We start from the raw sequence: 17,859 nt of genomic DNA on the forward strand, positions 1-17,859 counted from the left end.
GTGTTTGTTTGTGTGCGTGTGTGTGTGATGTCAGTGAAATCAGACAGTCTGATTGTGTGTCATCATGTGTGTGTGTGTGTGTGTGTGTGTGCGTGCGTGTTTGTTTGTGTGCGTGTGTGTGTGATGTCAGTGAAATCAGACAGTCTGATTGTGTGTCATCGTGTGTGTGCGTGCGTGTGTGCGCGTGTGTGCGCGTGTGTGTATGTGTGTGTGTGGGTGCGTGTGTGTGTGTGTGTGTTAAAGAAGCGTCTCAGAGTTTTCCTGTCGTTAGTGACACAGTTGTCAAGATTTCATTACTCATTTATGTGTCGGCAGTGATCTGCTCGCTGATGTTGTCCACACCTTCACAGGAACCCGTAAGTGATCCTGAAGTTTGTGTTTTAAATATGACACTCATAGATAATGTGTGCGTTAAGATGTTTACTGACCGTTTGATGATCCGATGGGCTTGGGAGGTTTAGTCACACATTTATTGTAATGCTTTTATTGGGTACATACTTGTGAAAGCCACACACAGATTTAAGAGTGAGCAATTATGATTTATAAAACAATAAACTGACCGACAGTGATGATGTATTACATGAAGGTTATATCACATTGTCCATTTATTGTGTTACTTTACGAGATCCTCAACAACACATCAACCGTAAACACTCGATAATGACACCGCCGCGCTTGTAATCGGTTGCGCGAGTGTTTATTGTGACACATGGCGGTAATTGTGAATCTGACAGCTCATTTCTCTGGAGTCCAGGCAGGAAAGGCACATCTGGATGTGTCTCTTTCAGCGCAGAAGCCTTGTCTCATCTCCCCCCGGCAGTGAGACGGGCTCCATCTGACATCAGTTCATCTAGCTGTGAGTGAATGTCTGGTGACGGCAGAGACTGACATGGCGTTGGTTCCCCAGCAGCACGAATCCGCCGAGGCGTCGCTCTGCTAATGCTGATGGATGAACACTGAATTATGTGTACTAGTTAGAAAGCTGCTAATGTATGGAGTAGGGATGAAGGAATCTTGTTGAACATAATGGTGTGAGACTGCCTCGGGCACATGCCTTGACCTTTGAACTCCACCCGGAGACATAGTGCCGAGTACATGAAGGTGTTCTGACCTTTGACCTCCAGTCTGTTTCACTGAGCACTATTAAGGGGACTCGTTCTCTGTGTCGAATGCTTCTGTATTGTTGTTTTCTCATGAAGCGCCACTTATTATCCACTTCTGAGTTCTCAGCAGAAACAAAGCTCGTGTTGTTGCCAATGTGAATTAGCGCTGAAACGCAGCCATAAACGTCAACCGCAGGCCAAAACATCAGTGCGAGGGTTATTCTGAACACATCCTCTTCATTAAAGACAAGAACATGTTTACATCTGCCGTCTCACTTCTCAGATGTTTCTGTCGAGCTCTCGTCTAACATCAGGTGAGCTGCCTTACTGTCCTTACTGTAGACAGCTGCCTTTAAAGACATTGACAGTTTGATGTGAGCAAAAGAATGATACAATACTCTTTAAGCACAAGATTACAGTACGCCACGTGCCAGAATGTTCTGTAAAACAGTTCATTTTAATTCGATTTTTAGGCTTGGTCTTTGCTTGTCAAATAAACCACATTTTGGAAAATATTGTTTTTCTTTTCGATATTTTTTCAGTTTTTTTTTAAGAAAGACCAACATAAATAGTGATAAAAGACATAATATTACATGGCTTTTCTGAGTAATTCAGTAACTCAAAGATTAAATCAAATCAAATTAAATTAAATGAAATATTTATTTTTTGAATAAAAGAATAATACAGTTTTATTGTCATTGCACAGCTATATTTTATATTATTTAATTTGATATAATTCTTTCTTTTTTATATTTTTTCAGTGTTGTTTTTAAGAAAGACCAACATAAATAGTGATAAAAGACAAAATATTACATGGCTTTTATTAATATGTACGGAGTAATTCAGTAACTCAATGATAGAATTAAATCCAATTAAATAATATATAATAATAATAATTTAGTTAAAAAAATTGTATTGTCATTGCACAGCTATATTTTATATACTATATAATTCAATTCAAGTTTGTTTTTCACTGTTTTAAAGCAGCTTTACATAGAAATCACAGAAAAGAGGAAAATTATTACATAGAATACATACAGAGAACAATACAGTACAAATACAACAAAAATATTAAAGGTTAAGATTTTGTAATATTTCTTGAGTGACAGGCATGTTGTCGTGTAACATTGTCATGTAATGCAGCAGGGATTGCTACAGATCAACCGTTCTCTGTGTATAAATAAAAGAATCCCACCCTCATCTTAAAACCTCTAATTCGTTCCAAATATCAGGAAAAATGACGGATGTGATCTATGCCGTTTCATATTTTGTCTGTCTTCATTTGTGTACATTTTACTCCAGAAAATGATGTTGATAAACATTTTTAGCCGGGGACCTCTGTTTGAGTTGAGACCGATTGACCCTGTCTGTATATTTATCTCACTTCATCTGGCATGTTGCAGTGTATTCTGGGATTGTTATCTGTGCTGAATACATGCTGGTGAAGGAAGGTATGTTATAATTATTCCGTCTATCGTTCCGTTTTGAGTTCTGCAGCGTTTCAGATTCAGTCTGTGATTTATCAATACGGTCATTGTGCAGTAATTGTTGCTCTTGTTGGAGGTTTAGTGTGTGTTTAACGGCTATTGTCTGTCCTCGTTTGGACTGAGTGATTGACTGTGTTTTGTTTTCACACGGACTCTTTAACTCAAGCCAGAGAAACATGCCGTTCCTTTAAGGTCATTCCAGAAGTGAACGAGCACACACACACACTTAGAGAAAGATGAGATCTGGTTTCCCGTTGACGTAAAATCTGTCAGGCCGCTGGGGTTCTGCCCTATGTCCTATTCTTAGTTTTTTACCTATTTTCCTATTTACAGTTTCATTTTGTCTTTATATCTTATGTGCTTGCTTGTCACACTGTTTATTCTTGAGAGCTGTTAACACATTCATTGTTGTCAAAAGAACGAGCAGTTATTCCACTGATATATCTTGTGTCGTTGTTCATATAGGTAAGATAAAAGATATTCCTCGTAATGGAGTGTATAAATGGTGTAATTCTGTGTAAATGCAACAGTACTGAGTGATCACTGCTTTGCTCTTTGTAACTAAAAGGCAACACACAAGCAGATTGTTTTCATTTACCGTAAGGAATTCAAATGTTCCTTTACATGTTCAAATGAAAAGTTCGAGAGAAAGTTTATTGAATTAGGCAAATTCAGTCACTGTTAACTCACTCTTATGTGAAATGCTTTTATTATTTTTTAGCGTAATATATGTTTGATGATCAGGTTGATGAATTTCTGTTTAGACGCTCATAGTCCTAATGTTACTGCGAGCGTAACCATTCAACCACAATCCTATAGACACTTTATTGTTTTTACTGTTTGTAATGTTAAACGTAAACTTTATAAAACAACTTTAACATAACGTAAACCTATCGTAAAAATGTTTTAGTGCTACACTGTGAAAAAAACGGATGAAGTACTGGCAGAAAATTACAAGAACATTTTCCTTTATTTTACTTCTGGTAATGCTAAAATGCAAATGAATGCAGTGCAAAATGAAAGAATACAAGTAAAACAACTGTAAAAATTTATACAGTATTTTGTGCCCTCTTTTTACAGATTTTAGTGTATAAATTGTTGTATCATGGATGTTTTTGCACACATTTCTTATTAAGAGTAAATTAAGAGTTTATTTGCAAAAACAGACAACTCTGTTTTAAAAATGTTCAAAAATCATATTTTTTTATGATGTTGTCATTGTGTTAGTTAGCTGTAATTTTTTTGTTATTATTACTTAATCAAAACAACCCAACTTTGAGTGATATTACTTGGAATGCACAATAAAAATGGTTATTGAAACAATTTTAAAACAGAGTTTTTGCAAATGAACTCTTCAAAGCTATAAACTATTGAACTCGCTGTCATCCTCTGGATAAATTTGAGGCTATCATGAATCTCTGTCTGGTTTCATGTTAATGGCGGATTGTGACATTTTTGTCTGAGGCTGCAAGTGAATGAATGAATAAATGAATGAATGTATTTGTTTTCTATACAAATCTTCAGTGATGTGTTTGTGATTTCTTACACTTGTAGTGTGAGGTGTTCAGTAGGACAGTGTGTGTGATTTTTATGTTGTATCACTCACGCTGTGTGCATGTGTGTCTGCGCACAGCATGTTGTTTGTTTATTTATTTATTTCATCTTGTTGTTTTCCTGAGTGTTACTTTGCATTGTTCATCTCAGTCATGCTGTGTGTGTGTGCAGTGTGAGCAGTCGCATCTGCTGCAGGAGCATGAGGATGTGCAGGAGAGGACCACTCTACGCTACGAGGAGCGAATCACAGAGCTGCACAGCATCATCGCAGAACTCAACAAGAAGATCGACCTGCTGCAGGGGACCACCATCAGGTGCTTAACACTCACACACACACACATACTTGCATATGTGGTTTACGAGGACTCTCCATAGACGTAATGATTTTTATACCGAACAAACTGTATATTCTATTCCCTAACCCTAATAGCACATAAAACCTTTCTTTTTTTTCTTTAAAAAAAATTATCATTTAGTATGTTTTTTAAGCATTTTAGTTTACGAGGAAACAGGAAGTGTCCCCATAAACCATGTTTACGTTGTTATACACATGTCATTACACAGATTTGTGTCCTCATAAATCATGTATACAAGCACACACACACACGGGCAGTCTGGTCCTGTTTATTATGTTCCCTATCATGATGGGTTGATATAAAAAATGTTTGTAGCCCTGCTGAGAATCCATTATAAAAATACAGATAAGATCTCTTTAATATCTCCGGTATTTATCCAATGACATTCATGACATCAGATGAGAGCAAGTGGAAACCTCTGCATCTCGGAAGATACTGTATTTCTCCTGAGAAAAAGAGTCCGAAATCTGACAAATGTGTCTGTCATTAGAGTTTGAGAAGAGATGTCAACAATGTGTCAAACTGAGCTCAGATTTGTCAAGTCTGCAATGAAAAGTCAATATTAGTGAAGATCTCGACATGAACGTTTCTCATCACATTTACCCAAAACCTCTACAATCTACATTCATTTGACACATTCTCTTACACTTACTCTTCACGTGTTTCAATAATTTCGCTCTCATTTGATTCAGTTTTTATTTCTCCTGCCTGGCAGGAACCCCAGCAAAGTGTATATGCACAAACACACACTTGCAAACACAAACATTTGCACAACAGTTATTTGTGGACCACACGCACATACATTGAGCACAGCTGTCTGAGGTCAGTCTGGGTGTCAGCGTCTGCGGTGGTCTCGTCTGCTGCAGACCCCTGGGAGAGTTTTACCCTTCAACTGCAGCCCTGCACCATCTGACCGAGACATTGTCACAGTAAATCTGGTGATGTTGCATACGATTCAGAGCTGGAAATAGTGAAGACTGGAGTCCGGGGAGTGAATTTCAAGTGGGATGGAGATTTTCCATTTTTATCAACGTAATTGCCTCATGCATACACATAGTGCAATTTTCTACATCGATGCATAAAAAATATCAAATATGTAGGCAGCTGCCTAGTCAGACAGCATCTTAATTGAAAAGCAACCTTGTAAGTGCACGAGAGGTTGACTCGAATTTGATTCCAATAGATTGATGTTGGCATGATACAATGTGATATGCTTCCTAAGTAATGCGATATTCAGTAGGATAATGCCTATGTAAATGATTTTCAAATGCATTAAAAAAATAAAATAAAAACGATATAACTAACATACGTGTTTCACATTCTGTCTGGGAAAAAGAAAGCATTGCTCTCTCTCTCTCCGGTCTCTGCATCCACCTAAAACTTTGAATTTGTACACGACTACAGATGCATCTCAAAAAATTAGAATATCATAAACAAGTTCTTTTTATTTTGTAATTTAATTTCAGAAAAGCAAACTCCAAAAAAGAATCTGTGGTATTGTCAAGATGAGGAAACATCCGATCAAACAATACGGACGAGCTGAAGGCCACCATTAAAGGGGTCATATGGCGTGAACACGTGTTGTTCTGTGTCTTTGGTGTGTTATAAGTTGCTCATGCATGTATTAGACACGTAAAATTGCAGAAATGAAAGTGTGGGAACAAAAGAGTCATTCTATGTAAAGGCGAACGCTCACCCAGACCTGCCTGAAACACCTCGTGTAGCCACACCCCCACAAAAAACCCCTGTCAGTACAATTGAAGAGGAACCTGATGCTCCAAATATGGTCAGAGGCGTTACATTTCCCTCACACGCTTGCAGTATTCCACCAATCACTACGCACTGGATAACTGGCCAATCAAAGCACACCTCGCTTTTCAGAGCCATGAGCTTTGTTCAAAATCTGCGAGTTTCAGAGAGGCGGAGCAAAGAGGAGATACAAACATGCACGGTGTGTGGAAAATACAGCGTTTTTAAATCGTGTATACACATTGCATATATATTATAATATTCATTTTAGCCGTGTCATATGACCCCTTTAAAGCAACCTGGGCTTCAATAACACCTCAGCAGTGCCACAGGCTGATCACCTCCATGCCACGCCGCATTGAAGCAGTAATTCGCGCAAAAGGAGCCCCAACCAAGTATTTAGCACATCATTTAACCTACTTTGGAGATCTTGAACATTTCTGTTTTGCAAATCATTTTTTATTCATCTTTGAAAAAATATTCGCATTTTTTGAGAAACTGTATTTTAATTTTAAACGTCGTAGCCATCAGAATTAAAACAAAAAACTTATGAAATGGTTCACTTTGTACAATGAATCTATGAAATGAGAACGCTTACTTTTTGGAAATAAAATAAAAAAATTATTCATGAAATTCAAATTTTTTGAGATGCACCTGTATGTTGAAGTATTAAAATCTTTCAGTTTTTACTGAAAACTAACTTAACTATTTTAATATGCACATTTGCTATATTTCAAGCTCACAGCTCTTGTTTCTATAGGTAGACGGTACACTAAAGGTTTAGACAAGAGCTTTTATTCACCTCTACATTTAGACAGAGCTGCACAAGTGACCACAGAAATACTGAACACGGAGGAATTTACTGTTATTTCTAGCGATGTCGTCTGATTCAATGCTCCCTCGAATTCTCACAAACGTCCAGATGAATGTACCCGTATCGCTGCTCATCTTGTCATCGGTCTTGAAACACATTCAGACATTAGTGTGTGCTCGAGAGCTCAGGATGAACTCTGGAATGAACTGCATTCTCTGTGCGGCTCATTAATAGCGTGCGTGTTGTGACGAGAGAGTTTATTCAGTTCACCTGCTGTGCTGCGCGTGCGTGTGCGTGTGCATGTTGATGCGCTCCAGTGCTGTTGTTTCATTAGAGACGCTTCACGTGTATGCAGCAGGTCTGAACGTTTGCATCCTCATTAGAGAAATTAGAATATGCCGGATGTCTGGAGGCCTCCGGTGACTCCGTTCAATCTCATATTCATTCCTGTGCTTTAATGCGCTGCTGTTGAGCCAACTGGGCTCAACAAATGTGATATTAAAATGTGATATTAAAGATTCTATTTGATTTCTTCCACTTAAAGGAGCAGTTCGCCCAAAAATGGAAATCATCATTTACTCGCCCTCAAGTTGTTCCAGATCTGCATAAATGTCTCTGTTCTGATGAACGCTGAGAAAGATATTCAGAAGAATGCTTGTAACCAAACAGTTCTTGGCCACCGTTGACTTCCATAGTTTTTTTGGTTCTGCTGCACACAAAAGAAGATATTTTGAAGAATGTTGGAAAGCAAACCGTTCTGGGGCACTTTTGATTACCATTGTCATTTTTCCTACTGTTGTAGTTAGGGGTGTATGGATTCACCGTGAGCCGGTTGAAAATCGTTTATAATGTGTGAAGATTCATGTCGGTTGAGATGTTATATGAATCGCAGTACATGTTTTGAACAGCAGGGGCAGCTGTGTTTACCGCAAACTTGGAAAACTCAGCAAATATGCTGATATTTCTTAAATGTAGAAAAGCACAGACAAAGTCTTAGTTTGTTTATATTAAAGAGACTTTTGTATTATTAATCATTTTTTATTTGATTTGGAATTTGTTTTAAAATTGCAGTTTAGTTTTGTTATTTGACAAAGAAATGTGCAGCATTTGAGAAATAATAAAAGGGGACTTGTTCATTTCTAAAATAAACCGTACCGTGAGATCAGTATCGTGAGTCGCATCGTATCGCATGAGTGAATCGTTACATCCCTAATGGTAGTCAATGGCGATCAAGAACTGTTTGGTTACGAGCATTATTCCAAATATCTTTCTCTGTGTTCATCAGAACAAAAAACGTATGCAGATTAGGAACAACTCCAGGATGAGTTAATGATGACAGAATTTTCTCTAAAAATGTGATTTACTCGCTGTTATGTTGTGTTTGATGTAACTCAATGACATTAAAGTCTTGTGGTTATTGTTTTAGTTCATGACATTGTCTGTTTGTGTGTCTTTCAGGGAAGAAGATGAACTTTCTGAAATCCGCTCTGAGCTCAGTCAGAGTCAACAGGAGGTTAATGAGGATGAGCAGAGCATCGATCAGGACCCGGACCAGGCGTCCATCTCACTGCCTGAAAACCAGTCCACCCTGGTGACCGCAGACATGGGTGACACAAACACATCTTATTCTCTCTCATGTGGTTGTAAACCTGTGTGCCAGTCTTTCTTTAGTGGAACACAAAAGAAGATATTTTGAGAAATGGCTCAGTGGTTTTGTATTCATACAATGGAAGTCAATGGAAGTCAAAGTTGAAATCGTTCTTCAAAATATCTTCTTTTGTGTTCTGTAGAAGAAAGAAAGTCATTCGGGTTTGACATGACATGAGACATTCATTCACACCCGATTCTAACCTGCTTTGTGATTCACAACATCCAGTAAGAAATGACTTCAGGCTTCAAACAAGTTTAAAGTCATAAAACGAGCGATGTTGTCATCTGTTCCCTGTGTGTTGTTGGGATGTTTTCTTTTGTTTTCCCACTTGATCAGGCTGATACACTTGACACGAGTGCTTTTAACACCCTGAGCCGTCAGGTCGCTTGAGTAGTTTTAATTTAATTTCATACAATTTATAAAAAGTTAAATATAAAATAAATTGTTCTATTACAACCAATCACAGACAGAAAGAAAGCGTCGGGTTAGTTTACTCAAAAGAGAAATTTGTCGTAATTTGTGGAGATATTTTCAGATATGCTGAGTGAACACATGCTTTACCAGATTTGATGCTGAATGCTATTGGTTTTCCATATATCATGTGACCAGTTGTGTAACCAAACATAGTCGAGAAACGTTTCTAAACTCAAGAAGATCCACATTCACGTTCTTCTATGACATCTATTTCATTTACTTTAAAACTATGCCATATAAATGATGAGTTTTATATGTCAATTTATTGACTGAAACGAGAGTTTTTCTTTTCGTGGCTAATGTATATACATCCAATGCCATACCTACAGAGTGGTGATTGAAATATGAATACATCTTGAGATCAATAATCCACTTATGTTGTCAGATTGTATTGATTCATATAAGCCTAGTTGTCATTCAGCACAATCCTGACTGAACTTTGAACCGGAAGTTGCGATCGTTTTTACTTGCTTATTTTGGCGCATTTCCAAGTGAAACGGATTTTCAAATGAAAAATAGTGGGCGTGGCTTGCATTTTTCTGCGACCGGATGTATAAAATCAATCGTTGCATCTTGAAATGGAACTGGGAGCAGACTGACCGTTGAAGGGGAGGAGTTAACAGATGCTCCGCCCAAGCAGTCTAATTTACGTCATTTGAGATGGATAGACACAAGAGGGCGGTAGTGCATTTTCAGATTTTAACTGAAGATTATGAGGGCACACGAATATTAAAAAGAGAAAGACCCACATTGATCAACAATTTACAATAAACGCTGCAATATTTCATGAAAAAAAAGATTAAAATAAAAGATCGGTGGGACTTTAACCCCTTTTGCTGTGGAAAGCCCTTTTCATCATCCAGTGCATTCCAGATTAAATAAAACGTGGTGTTTAGAAAAGACGAAGCTCAAGGACACAGAATGAAGTGTTCTGCATCATCTTCTCTTATAGATAACTGCAGTGATCTGAACTCAGAGCTCCAGCGGGTTCTCACGGGGTTGGAGAGCGTCTTGTGCGGCCGTAAGAAGAGCACGTGCAGTCTGTCTGTGGCTGAAGTGGACAGACACATCGAACAGCTCACGACCGCCAGCGAACACTGTGATCTGGCCATTAAGGTACAAAAAAAAACCTTTAAAAAAAGTCTGATTTTTAGCTTGTGGTCTTTGTCTGTCTGTGTTTAATGTGCATCAGTTGGTTTGTGATGACAGCGGGTGCTCTGTGCTCTTTCTGTCTGAGGTCATTTCAGTATTTGCTCGCAGAAGCTTTTCACTAAATGTCACACGTCTTTTTTCTCCGTCAGGCTCGATGAGTAAAGTCTGAGAAACTGAACAACTCTACATATCATATTTATACCCACCCACTTCACGCTGGTATTATGAATCATTTACAACAGGGTGTAGAGTACGGTCTCCATCTTTTTTTCTCTGCTGACTCACTGTTAGGTGTCAAGCGTCTGAGTTTACTATGAGTTTATCCAGCAGATTTCCTCTCTCCAGCGTTCATTAATGTGTGACGCATCGTCTCTCGCACTTCTGTAGAATTCTGTTTAATGGTGCGGTCGCATCATGAAAGTCTTTCTGTTGTTATTGTGTGTGTGTGTGTGTGTGTGTGTGTTCATGTTTGTATATCCCGGTGGGGACCTAAACCTGAATACACACCAACACATGGGGACTCGTGTCACCGTGGGGACCAAAATTGAGGTCCTCATGGGCACAAAAGCTAATAAATTGTACAGAATAATATTTTTACAAATCTAAAAATGCAAAAAGTGTTCTATGATCTTTAGGTTTAGGGATAGGGTTAGGGGATAGAATATACAGTTTGTACAGTATAAAAACATTACGCCTATGGACTGTCCCCACGGGGATAGTCAACCAAAGCCTGTGTGTGTGTGTGTGTGTGTGCGTGTGCGCGTGTGTCTACCCGTCTGTTAACTTGTTTGTGTTTTCGTGTCTATCTGTGCGTGTAGACGGTGGAGGAGATCGAGGGAGCTCTGGGACGGGATTTCTATCCCAGTCTGTGTGAGGAGCGTCTGCGCTGGGAGAAAGAGCTCGCTGGACTCCGGGAGGAAAACGAGAGTTTGACGGCGATGCTGTGCAGTAAAGAAGAAGATCTGAACCGAACCAAAGCCACCATGAACGCCATCAGAGAGGAGCGAGACCGTCTGCGTAGACGGGTGAGACTTTACATCTCAATATGTGCATGGAAAACGTTTATCCATCAGGGCCCCGAATATCAAAGAGACCCCGTGTTAAGCCCTTTTACCCTTGGCCGATAAGCAACCACCCGGAACCGCTCTTGTTGCATAGCAACACCACAGCAACGCCCACGACATCCTGACATCTTGGCAGTGAGTTTTGCATTGGCAAAAAAATGACTTTGTTTGATGAAAATCTAGTTTGTGGAAACTGTACAGTTTGTGGATTAATGTGTAGATGAACTGTAGCTTGAAGTCGAGCATTCAGACATGGACCCGTCATCCCTTCCTGCAGTGAGCCCAACAGCTCGTAACAAACAGAGAAAATATCAATATTTAAAGCTGCTGGGGTGGAATGGGCGGCAGCAAGCGAGCGAGTGTGCTTGCGGTTTCTCTCTTATTGAGAGGGATCACATTGACCATTAAAGCATGACACACACACACAGAAACAGCAGCTGACCTGCGGTAGCCAATCAAACGAACCCTCGCCACAAAGCCAAGCTAGTAATCATGGTCTCGGCGGCTCAAACGACTGCGGCGAGCTGCTTTAAATATAGCCGTGTTTCCTCCGCACACGTATGTCAGGGCTCTCGTGATGGATCTATTTACTGAGCTTAAATTAAGACCGCCAGTGTCCTCGGCACGCCGCCCCGCGTTGGGAAGAGGAGAATCCTCTCGGATCGATCAGACTGCAGCCGGTAATCCAATCTGGCCGTCTGAAGCCAGTTAGAGACGTGATGTGATTAGTGCAGAGATGCATAGAGTGAAAAAGGTCAAAGGGTTTTACAGAAACGTCGGGTTCAGATTCGTGACAGACGGCCTGCGTCGCATTAGTCCTAATGAAATCTGTCCGGTGATGGGCTAATTGGTGCGATGCATTGCTCGCTCTTTCCTCAGACTCGTGATCAGATTACCGTGTCTGTTTGAGTGAAGACCTGCGATGTTCAAAATGTGGAAATGCCCGAGGATTCAGCAGTAGCTTAATAGAAAAGAACACTGTTCAGATAAAACATTTGTTAAGTGTTTCTTTAGTGTTGGAATGATGAAACAATATTCCAGCTAACAGGGAACGTGCTCAGACTTTTGGCTAAGGTTCTCTCAAGGTTCTCGCTAAATTGTTACAGTAATATTAAAGAGTATTCTTAGAGTTCTTAAAGGGGTCATATGGCACGAACACGTGTTTTTTATGTCTTTGGTGTGTTATAAGTTGCTCATGCATGTATTAGACGTGTAAAATTGCAGAAATGAAAGTGTGGGAACAAAAGAGTCATTCTATGTAAAAGCGAATGCTCACCCAGACCTGCCTGAAACACCTCGTGTAGCCACACCCCCACAAATCTACGTCAGTTGGTGGTCTGATTTGACTAAGACCGCCCAAATGTAGACGCAAGTAAGGTGGGCGTACCTGTCAGTACAACTGAAGAGGAACCTGATGTTCCAAATATGGTCAGAGGCGTTACATTTCCCTCACACGCTTGCAGTATTCCACCAATCACTACACACTGGTGAACTGGCCAATCACAGCACACCTCGCTTTTCAGAGCCATGAGCTTTGTTCAAAATCTGCGCGTTTCAGAGAGGCGGAGCAAAGAGGAGATACAAACATGCACGGTGTGTGGAAAATACAGCGTTTTTAAATCGTAAATAGTGTTTAGCCCTGTCATATCATCTCTTTAAACATTTAGTTACAAAAAATAAATATATTTAGGTTTAGGTATAAAAACAATATTCTTACAATTTTAGTGGAACATTCAAACACAAGTATGCAGCGAAAACAAAACCATGGAGCGAAATACCGGCGTGAAGATGGCTGTGAACGACTTTTGCAGATTATGTGAAGTAAATCTGCGCATCTACGGTACAGTTAGTGCATCTAAACTCATATTTAACAGCAGTAGAGACAAACAAGAAAATATTTGCAGCCAACTGTCAAAGTTAGGATCAGTTCTGTTAAACACAGCAGCTCTTCGTTCATTTCGAGTCTGTCGGAAATTCTGCAACTTAATGGCACGATCACAGCATGACATGGCAATGTTCAAGGACTGGAAAAGAAAGAGACACTGACCTGTCAAAAGGGTGCCAGCGGAGCTCGACAGATAAAAGAGACCGAGATACACCGAGAAAACTCCAAGGACCATAAAAAAGCTGAGGAAATCACCTCCATTCAACATGTGAACCAAACACTCTTGTTGTTCGGGCTTCAGTTGGCAAACGCCGGAATATTCTCCACAACAGAGAGAATAACATCCCGTGTCTCATGTCCGCTGTCGTTTTAGATTTCTCTAACCTAAACTACAATGTTAAATTCGGCGCTTAGCGTCTACGTCACGGCTCTCAGCCCCGCCCTCTGTCGGTTGGTTGGACGGCTGGTGCGGAGCCGGAGATCATCTGGGAGCTGGTTTGCTATATCAGACTGAGTACAGAAGCCAACTGAAATTGAGCGGACTTATGAAGTCTGACGTAGTCAGGCTAAATGTTTTCATAAACTTATGGCAATATCGAAAATGCACAAAAATGCCCCCCCCAAAATCAGTTTTTAAAGAAAATACCAGACTTTTGTGTAATTAAGTATTAATGGTAAAAAAAGGTTTGTGTGCGTGTGAGGTGGTTTTGGGCTGGAAACAGTCTTAGTTTGCCACGTAGTCCTTTATTTGTCCTTTGGCAGCCTTTCATATGGCAGGAAAACGGCTAACATCTTTTCCTGTCACATTTACACTCTCTCTCTCTCTCTGAATACAGACAGCAGCTCAGTCTCATCTCTTTATATAAACTTTAGATCTCTGTCTCACTCTGTCACACCGATTTTTTTCTCCGCTCTGTCCCTGAAGGTCCGTGAGCTACAGACACGTCTCCAGAGCATACAGCCGGGGGGTCCGTCCAGTCCTGGCCGCCTGACGGCGGCGGGTCGACCCGTGAACCCCAGCACAGGAGAACTGAGCACCAGCAGCAGCAGTAATGACATCCCTGTTGCCAAGGTTACCATTCCTCTCATCCTTTATCTATCATTCACGTTTATCAATATAAGTGTGTAATTATCTAGAGTAGACGTTGTTGAAGCCATCTGCTAATCATGTGTTTGTGAATGTGTTTGTGTGCAGGTGGCAGAGCGAGTAAAGCTGTCCAAGACACGATCAGAATCATCATCAGTTGAGAGATCCGTCCTGGGCTCTGAGATCAGCAGTATTGGGGTGAGAGATTTTTTGTTTCTTGTATAATCTTATATTCACTTTACTGAAAGTGTTTCATAAAACTCGTAAGTCACTTTAGACTTGATATATTGTGAATGACATAAAGTTAAATTAAGTCCAACATAAGGTGTGTAAAGTTCATGCAAAATAATGCATGAAAGAAGACAAATTGCAATTCCTTATGCAAATCGCTATTGTCCTTCTGAAACCTCATATCTCCATATTTCGTGATGTTTATTTCTTGCCATAAATCATTAGTCACCCTTCATGTTTGTCACTGGGTTTTGCAAAAATCTCTCCAAATCTCTTCTTGTCAAACTTGTAAAAGTGCTTGTTGCTTATTACACCGTGTCTACACCGGACGCATTAGAACCCATTATCATTTAAAATTTTGTCCACACCGGCGCGACGCAACAATCCCATTAGAACAAGCCGCGTGTCATGTGGTGTCGTCCAGTGTAGACACGGTGTTATTTTGTGTTGTCAGTTATATTATAAGACGTCTTGTTACATTCTTTTAACTTGAAGTTAAAGTTATTTTAGTTTTGTTTTGAGTTTTATTAATATGTTAAATTAGCTTTCATTTTGGGATTTTTTGTTTTTATGTTCATTTTTAGTTACATTTTTAGCAATTTTGTTATATGCTTTTGTCGTTTTATTTATTTTTACTATTTTACTATTTAAAATTAATTTATTTGTATTTTTGTTTTTGTTTATTAAGTAAGGGATAATCCACAGCTAGCCGTGCTTTAATTAAAGGATTTAAAAATCCTTTAATGCATGGCTAGCCGTGGATTATCCCGCTTATACCATGGTCATTTGCCAAGTTAAATCTGTTATTGATGTTTGCAGTGTCATTTTTGATCAGACGGGTGACATTTTTATTTTAAACGTTGATCAAACTGACTGGAGCTACCTGTGCGTTAAACAGTTTTAATGCACACCCTTCCAGCCAATCAGAATCTAGTATTCAAACAGACCATGGTATAATATAGTTTTAGTGCCTTAAACTTTCAGTTTATATCTGAGGCAACATTTTAATTTTTCGTTTATTTTAAGTTTTTCCAATAATTTTTAGGACAATATTTGATTTGATTTCAATAAACTAAAATAACCTTGCTTGAAGCGATTAGTTTTCGTCCTTAAGGCTATTAAAGCCTGAGACTGAATGATTTATACTACATAACTGCAGTCTGCATGCAGTTAAAGCATCGGATAACTTATGTTCATGCTGTATTTACTGTATTAAAGTGATGTGTGTTGTGTTGTTTTGTGTGTTTGCAGGTGTCCAGTAATGTAGCTGAGCATCTGGCTCATTCTCTCCAGGACTGCTCTAATATTCAAGAGATCTTCCAGACGCTGTACTCGCACGGCTCGGCCATATCTGAGAGCAAGATCAGAGAGTTCGAGGTGGAGACAGAACGACTCAACAGGTTGGACTTCACACGTCTCTCCAGATGTATGACGATAAGTCGGCGTTAATGTGACGCTAACTCTTCTGTCTCTCAGTCGCATCGAGCACTTGAAGTCTCAGAACGATCTGCTGACCATCACGCTGGAGGAGTGTAAGAGTAATGCAGAGAGGATGAGTATGCTGGTGGGCAAATACGAGTCTAATGCCACAGCGCTCCGTCTGGCACTGCAGTACAGGTACTTGTGACTTTCAATGATGTTGTGACCTTAGAGAGCATCATTTTATTACTTTTTGATTCCTAACACGGACATATTTACATACGGGCAGTGTGCTGAATACAAGTGAGGTCTAACGGTTCATCCCACAGCGTCATTATTTGATAAAAGATGACAGCGGTGGTGACCTGCACACCGTTCTGATGAAGAGATTTCTTATCACGACACAAAACCTCTCTCAAACATATGCATACACGCTTCTAGGGTTCATTTGTATTCATGGCGTTCATAGTGTTTTAAAGAGTAAATATTTTGTGATCTTTAAGGTCCTACTTTGGTTCATGGAGTGTCCAACAACAAGTTTACGTACATACACGGTATATAAACACTTTCTAATAACAGGCTGTTATTGTTAACTTACTTCTTGAGTGACTCTCAAATGATTCGTTCGACGATTCATCTGTCTAAGCCCCTCCTTTCTGTCAGCCTACTCTGATCTGATTGGTCAGCTGGTCTAGTCTGCTGTGATTGGTCTACCGCGTGCAGCGTCGCAAATGGAACGTAGGCGGACATCACACCGAGTGACGCAAATCCGACCCGGAACTGAAATAAGAACGACAGACGACTCGTTCGCGTGATTCAGAGTCGACTCCTTTTTTCCCAAACCAATAACTTTGTTATTCGTTCACTTTCGGCTTCACAACTTGGCAGACTGCTAACATTCACACACAGCAACATTACACACTGCATGAGATGTCATTTTATTAATAACATCTGTTTCTGGATCAGCCACTATATGAATAAACTCTTATACTGTATTAATAACGTTCATAACACACATCAGATCATTAAGATGAAGCGTGTTCCTCTTGTTTCTTTTGTTTTGTTTTCTCTTCTAACGTAATGAGTGATTTTATTAGCGCTGGTGATTAAATGCAGAAACGCTTGAATCTGATTGGCTGATTCTCTGATGGTGCGTCAGATCAGACCATCTGTATGAGGCAGAAGGAGGCTTTGATTGAATTTCGTCCCGTGAGACTGTGATGTCATCGCGCTGTGTGGATGCTGGGGGGGTGTTGTTACATGGGCCGGTCAAACACTCACAAGACACAGACGGCGCCAAATGCATAAAACACAACGATTAAACACACACACACACACACACACACACACACACACGTGAGTGCACTTGAGCAAACCAACACTGTTATCATTGTGATGGGATGTGTTGAGTGTAGTTCTGAGAGGACTCAGAGCAGATCTCATGATGTGTGTCAGTGTTGTGCATCATTGTGTGTGTGTGCGTGTGCGCGTGCGCGTGTGCGTGTGTGTGTTTGCAGTGAACAGTGTATTGAGGCCTATGAGCTGCTCCTGGTGCTGGCAGAGAGTGAACAGGGACTGGTCCTGGGTCAGTTCAGAGCTGCTGGAGTCAGTGCTGTCGGTATGACACACACACACACACACACATACAAACGCGTTCATAAAAGTTGTTATTTATATTAATGGTATTCAGTGCTTTCATTAAGATTCATATACTGTAACAATTGTAGTCACACACACACTCTCTCTCTCTCTTCCTCACACACACACACACACTCTCTCTCTCTCTTCCTCACACACACACACACACACACACACACTCTCTCTCTCTCTCTC

The 17,859-nt window shown here is 40.0% G+C and overlaps 1 protein-coding gene across 5 annotated transcripts in view; it reads left to right on the forward strand.

Annotated features, from left to right (window-relative positions):
• The window catches only part of mcc (MCC regulator of WNT signaling pathway), a 61,290-nt gene that overhangs the window by 25,247 nt on the left and 18,184 nt on the right, over positions 1 to 17,859 (forward strand). For all 5 annotated transcript variants that reach the window (XM_057319715.1, XM_057319720.1, XM_057319728.1 and 2 more), the window contains 9 exons: positions 4,316 to 4,458; positions 8,522 to 8,670; positions 10,141 to 10,304; positions 11,159 to 11,365; positions 14,215 to 14,361; positions 14,485 to 14,574; positions 15,859 to 16,007; positions 16,084 to 16,224; positions 17,544 to 17,644. In XM_057319715.1, coding sequence (XP_057175698.1) covers positions 4,316 to 4,458; positions 8,522 to 8,670; positions 10,141 to 10,304; positions 11,159 to 11,365; positions 14,215 to 14,361; positions 14,485 to 14,574; positions 15,859 to 16,007; positions 16,084 to 16,224; positions 17,544 to 17,644 — 1,291 coding nt within the window. The remainder of the gene's footprint in view (positions 1 to 4,315; positions 4,459 to 8,521; positions 8,671 to 10,140; positions 10,305 to 11,158; positions 11,366 to 14,214; positions 14,362 to 14,484; positions 14,575 to 15,858; positions 16,008 to 16,083; positions 16,225 to 17,543; positions 17,645 to 17,859) is intronic.

This window comes from Triplophysa rosa, linkage group LG2 (assembly GCF_024868665.1).
Source record: "Triplophysa rosa linkage group LG2, Trosa_1v2, whole genome shotgun sequence".
Taxonomy (NCBI): domain Eukaryota; kingdom Metazoa; phylum Chordata; class Actinopteri; order Cypriniformes; family Nemacheilidae; genus Triplophysa; species Triplophysa rosa.